General features: G+C 39.7%; 1 protein-coding gene across 1 annotated transcript in view; it reads right to left on the bottom strand.

Annotated features, from left to right (window-relative positions):
* pkn1b (protein kinase N1b) overlaps positions 1 to 4,779 on the bottom strand; it is an 18,353-nt gene extending 13,574 nt beyond the window's left edge. Inside the window, 2 exon segments of the mRNA XM_056752358.1 lie at positions 192 to 489; positions 3,240 to 4,779. Coding sequence (XP_056608336.1) covers positions 192 to 489; positions 3,240 to 3,302 — 361 coding nt within the window. The 5' untranslated portion in view covers positions 3,303 to 4,779.
* Between the last annotated feature and the right edge of the window lie 1,496 nt (positions 4,780 to 6,275).

Below are 6,275 nucleotides of genomic sequence, written 5' to 3'. Positions count from 1 at the left end.
AAGGTCAGGATGTAACATTCAGCCATGTGTCATTATGGATGAGAACACATCATCATAGCACATGAGACACACGAAACACAGCAAATTTACCTACAACAAAAAGACTAAAATATACCCAAAATAAAAGCTTTGAGCACCTTATCACGACAGTGATGAACAACAGCATTGCGCTAAATATTTTGACCTCTGACCTTTGCTGTCGTCGTGACCCTTGACCACTATGTGTGCATCCAGCTCCTGCAGCTGCACGTGCAGCGAATCCAGTCTGCGTGTGGAGCTGCGTAACTGACTCTCCACCTGCTGGACATTACGTTTGTCTGTGGTCGCCCGCCGCAAGTTGTCTGCACCCGCTTTGATCTTCAGCTCTTTACGGATCTCCCTGCGAATCCTCTCGCGCTGCTCGTCCAATCGCTGCTGAACGCTGGAGTCCGACAAATCAGAGTTCTGATCTAGACCAAGCTGCTCCAGAACGGACAGACCGTCTGACTCCTAGAGGAAACACAAGAGGGGTCACAAAAGGTCACAGCACAAAGCTCACCGAAACTCTAAAGGCTTTGTGTCATCAGTGAAAATATAAAGACCAGTGATGATACCAATGAGAATAAATAGAATCTTTGATCTAAGTCTCATGTGTGTCTCCTGAGAGTCAGAAATGTCAAAAATGTCTAAGTCATTAGTTATAACATTGTGTCAAACTGAGCTCAGATTTGTCTTGTCTGCAATCAAAAGTCAATATTATTGCAGATCTCAATATCAACTCAAACATTTCTCATCAAATTTACCCAAATCCAGATTACTTTACCCAGAGATGATCTTTCCAATACGGAGACTACACAGGTTGTGTAGGACCCCTGCAACACCAGGGGCCCCCCTTGAGTACCACATCAAAAACATTATTGTAAACAAGACCCTACTTTTATAACTTGTGGATTCAACTTTTCATTTTTAATAATACATTTATTGAATTACTGTTATGTACTCAGGTATTATGCAGTGGGCGGCAGGTAATGACGTGTGCATGATGTGCTGATATGCATCTTATGACCATTGCTTAAAAACGAAGGAATCCATCTGGAACGGAAAAAACTGAAAGAACACAACGCAAAAGAATAAGAAAGAATAGTTTTAAAGTTGTCATGATTCTGTCTCATTTGGTCATGTTTTTCTTAGTCTTGTGGCAGGATCATGACAGACCCACATGTTTAGAGAGAGAGAGACATGGCATTGCTTGTTTTGGCATCCCATGTGCTCTCTCCAGTGTCGATCTTGGATTACCTAACATTTGGATTTTTCTTGATGTCGTTTGTATTATTTAGTCTAGTCTCTGTTGTTTAGTAGTGAGTTATCCTGCATTCTTATTTTGCCCCCTTGTGGAAAGTCTTTTCTTTTAAGTTTGTTTTTATTTTTCCCCCTTGTGGGTCTTTTGTTTGTTATTAATTAAAGTTTCGTGTTTTGCATCGCTGCCTGCGCTTGGGTTCTTCTTCCAGTTTCCTGACAATTTGGTTCCCTATTTCATGCCCTTGTGTTTGCTGTCCTGTGCTGATTCATTTTGCTTTGTTTGCACTTGTTTATGCCCAGTGTGGCCTTTTGTTATGTTTAAATAAAGTTTAGTTTCCGTGAACTGTTGCCTGCATGTGGGTTGTGCCTTCTCCGTTCCTGTCAAGTCTTATTTCGTTTTGCCAAATTATGCAATAAATTTATCGGCCTACTTATAAACAATTCTCCAGTACAGATTTACAAATTCAGTATCAGTATTTAGTTTGCACATGATAATGTCATCTTTAGTTTGTGCCATCACATTTAGAGAATTTAGTAAACTGTATTTGTCATGTTTTACTTTTGTTAGTTAATCATTATTTGTGTAGTAAAGACAGCGTTTGCGTGTTAAGGTTTTTGACAACTAGATGGTTCCAGAGCCACTCAGCCATTGTCAATCAGAATTTGAATATAATGTTATACTTCATTGTACTTTCTGTCAGTGTAATGTTTTTTTAGTCTTTCAGTCTTCATTCATTTAAATGTGATAATTGCATTTTTATTTTATACAGTTTACATTTATGTTTATGTCTAATTTTAATTATTTGTACAAGGGCCCCTCACAAGTTTGCTTAGGGCCCCTATTTTTCCTAGTATTTGCACTGATTTGACCTCTAAAATCCCTATTCATTTTACACCTCCATACTCTTCATTTGTTTCAACAATCACACTAATCTAATTATCTTTTTTGGAAGCGAAACATCTGAGACCAAGTTGGTACTTATATGAAACACAACTGTGAACACCTTCAAATCTCCTGAGCTCTGAATGAGCAATAATGTTCCTCTGGACAGTAACATCAGCTCATGTTCTCTCATGTGTTAAATGATTCTGAGGATACGGACTCATCATGAACGTGTATATGAAGTCTTTCTACAAATGTGTGAATGTTATGAGTGAACCAGGAAGTTGTGCTCGCTTTCACATCAGACAGGAAAACTCCCTTCAGTACATCAACACACACATATTAAACGTCTCAACACAAAACACCACACGACCTGCAGTAAGACAACGTCACACCTACAACAACACTTCTGTTTCTCGGACGTTTCCTGAGAACAAGACAGCAGTTATCTCAGATGTGTCTCAATCTCAATCATCTCTCGCATCATAAAGATCAAATCTTAATATGAAGGGAAACACTTCTCATCAGGTTCATTGAAGAGCAAACGAGTTTAATGAATGATATGATAACACACGTCTCACTTCTGTCTCTTTCTCTTCAGAAGATGTTTAAGAGTCAACAAACCGTTCACCAAATCAATACTTCATGTATAAACTCACTCCCTTCATCTGAGACACGTCACATTGCACAAGTGAAAGTGCACGAGATCTCCTTGAGCAATAAATGAGGAATTGCACAGATTCTCTGAGACCAAACCACCTGAAGTTCATGATTTAAAACCGCTCATCCCAGCCAAGAAAAGGTACTTTTTTATAAGAACGTTTGCTAACGTTCCCATAAGGTGGTGGAAACGTTATTTCTGAGCATTTTAAACACATCATAATGTTTCAAGAACATTAATCAATGACATTTGTGTTTTAAAGTGCTTTGTTTTGTGAACCTTCAAGAGAAAATTTTGAAAAACGTTAGCAGGGATGTGTGCAAGAGTTCAAGAGTGTGCGAGCGATCACAGTGTGAAGACGACACCATGTTTGGTCATCACGTCTGATACGAGACACACAGACACAGAAACTCCTACCACATGATCAGACTCTGTCTCGTCTGGAGAACACACTGACTCTGCTGGATCTTCACTCTCCATCCCCTGCTCCTCTGTCCACCTGTCGGATCGTCTGTCTGCTCGTCAGAGAGAACAGCGTTTAATGATCAGACCCACAGCGCTGACTTCCGCTCACAGACACACAAACAGCTTCCTGGTTATCTGAGTGACACACCAGAGAAATGTTTTTCGCTCACAGGAACACATGGGCATGCGGTGGAAACAGTGTTGAAATCACTCAAACAACTTCCTGTTCACTAGTTTGTGTGAGTGTGTGTGTGTGTGTGCATTTCAAGTGTGTATGGTTTATCAGCAGGTGTGTGTGATGTTTCATCTTATTGAGATCGCTGATCTCTACAGTCACTTTCAACTCTGATACTGAAGCTGTAGAGGAAGACCTCAATCTTTAACACACACACCCAAGACAACCACCCACACAAGACACAAAGATAAGACATACACTCAAGACAAACACACTGACAGAACGGACAAACACACATTTACACACACACTGAGAGGGCAGACACACACACACACACACACACACTGACAGGGCAGTAACACATACACTCCCAGAGCATGCACACACAAACACACACACTGACAGGAGAGATACACACACATTCACAGAGCCGCAAACACACTTATATAACACACGCATGCACAGGATACACACAAATTATCACAACACACATGTACGCATGCGCGCGCACATTCACAACACTCCTTCAGAAATGAAATCCTAGACAACCCAACCTGCTCCTCGACAACATTCTGCCCAGAACAAACCTCAGCCAATGACAGCACCAACACCACCTGTGTGCCTCAGAAACATTTCTCAGAAGACTGTATTCATATTTATACAAAAACACTGATTCACCTGCAAAATCAACAAAACACATATGATCAATATCTGTAAAGCACTTCTTCACCTGTTCATATCAGTCACAAAGCAGATGAGGATTCCAGAAGGAAAAAAGATGAATAAAAGATTTCTCAGGTGAAGTATTCCCATAAAACTCCCATTTCATCTATATTTGAATGCTGTGAGAGACATTCATTCTGACAGCTGATCTTCACACACATACACACACACACACACACACCTGTGTCTTTCTCAGGCAATACTGACACAAGAAAATGTCCAAATTCACAAATGTATAATATTTGCTCCACTACTAGATGATGAGTTCAGCACATGTTGTCTTTACATCATAATCTCGTCGTGTCTCACGTTTACATGTTACTGGTGAATGTCTGAGAAGCGGTTGAGGATGACAGACTCCTGATGAGACATCTGTGACACAAACATTACAGCTGCTTTCTCCTCTCAAAACATTCAGACGGTTGGTTTGGTAAAGCACCAGCAGCACCGTATTGATTTCCTTCAGTGAGCTTTAATGCATCTAATGGTGTGCAGAAGCAGGAGGTGAACAGGGACACGACCCGGATAAAAGCATCAGAGAGTCAGTCCATCCTTCACCCCTGAGCGAGATCATCATCACAAACATCACCTGTGTCACACTCAACCTAAAAGTGTCCTTAACTTTCAGTTTGTGATGAAAAAATGGGTGAAGAGAGAGAGAGAGAGAGAGAGAGAGACGAGAGAGAGAGAGAGAGAGAGAAAGAGAGAAAGAGAGAGAGAAAGAGAGAGAGAGGAGAGAGAGAGAGAGAGAAAGAGAGAGAGAGAGAGAGAGAGAGAGAGAAAGAGAGAGAGAGAGAAAGAGAGAGAGACAGAGAGAGAGAGAGAGAGAGAGAGAGAAAGAGAAAGAGAAAGAGAGAGAAAGAGAGAGAGAGAGAGAGAGAGAGAGAGAGAGAGAGAGAGAGAGCGAGAGAGAGAGAGAGAGAGAGAGAGAGAGTGAGAGACAGAGAGACAGAGAGAGAGAGAGAGAGAGAGAGAGAGAGAGAGAGAGAGAGAGAGAGAAGAGAGAGAGAGAGAGAGAGAGAGAGAGAGAGAGAGGGCTAGAGATACGAAACTCTTCAATATTTAATTCTTCACTGATGGACAGAGAGCTAAAGCATCACTGCAACAGAAGTCACATTCACATACATTTTCAAATAAGATTTGAAAGATTTATCTATTTGTTCATCCTAAAGACGGTTTTAGCGTCAACAACATAAACAAACGATATGTGACACAATCTTAACTTCCAGTTTACCTTCGCAAAGAATCAATAACTGTTGAGTAGTTTTTATTTGATTTAGTACACGTATTTCACAACAAAATACGTATATCAATTAATATAAATATTAATTAAATACGTAAAATAAATAGTAATGTTATAACCATAACCAGTTTGGGAAACACGGACCTATGATCTTTTCACAGAAGAGCTCTGACTGTCCTACTCTAAAAGACAACTCATCCCACATCACAGATGATTTTTCTAGGAAAGAAAAGCTCATCAGAAACAGATTTACATTATAGGCCAAACTGTAAAGAAAAGAAAACCTTGTCACACAGCTCTGTTTACTATAGTAAGGATAAACACACGAGATGTTAACTGAGATCACCTGTTAATCCTGATTTTCATTTTAAACTCATTCATGCGTTCATGACACTCGGTGGAAAGACCAGCTACACTTCTCTAGCTGGATATTATTTTCTGTGAATTGTAATATTGTCAAAACAAAAAGCCCATCCCGACTTGCACTGCCCAACATTTGAAGTATAATCACATCGGCTGTTCACATCACTTGATCATATTAGTACACAATACTTATAATAGTGAGTTGCTGTGTCTTGATATATTTTGTGTGTTAAATGTAACATGCACATGAATTATTGATCACATGGACCATCCTAGACTATAAGACAGTTACACAATATAATTAAGAAATATTTGCACAAATAGATGCATTTAAAAAGTTGACATTAGCCCTACACAATTCTAACGCAACTCTACTTTATCATTTACTTTTTGAAATTCGATCCTATACTACAATTTACAACAGTTCACTATATGGACTTGTTTTCGTGTATGTGATGAGTTCAATACACTTTATAACACGATT

The sequence above is a fragment of the Triplophysa dalaica genome, chromosome 7 (assembly GCF_015846415.1).
Source record: "Triplophysa dalaica isolate WHDGS20190420 chromosome 7, ASM1584641v1, whole genome shotgun sequence".
NCBI classification, from domain to species: domain Eukaryota; kingdom Metazoa; phylum Chordata; class Actinopteri; order Cypriniformes; family Nemacheilidae; genus Triplophysa; species Triplophysa dalaica.
Note: the sequence above shows the minus strand (reverse complement) of the source record. Positions and strands in the feature narration are given on the sequence as shown.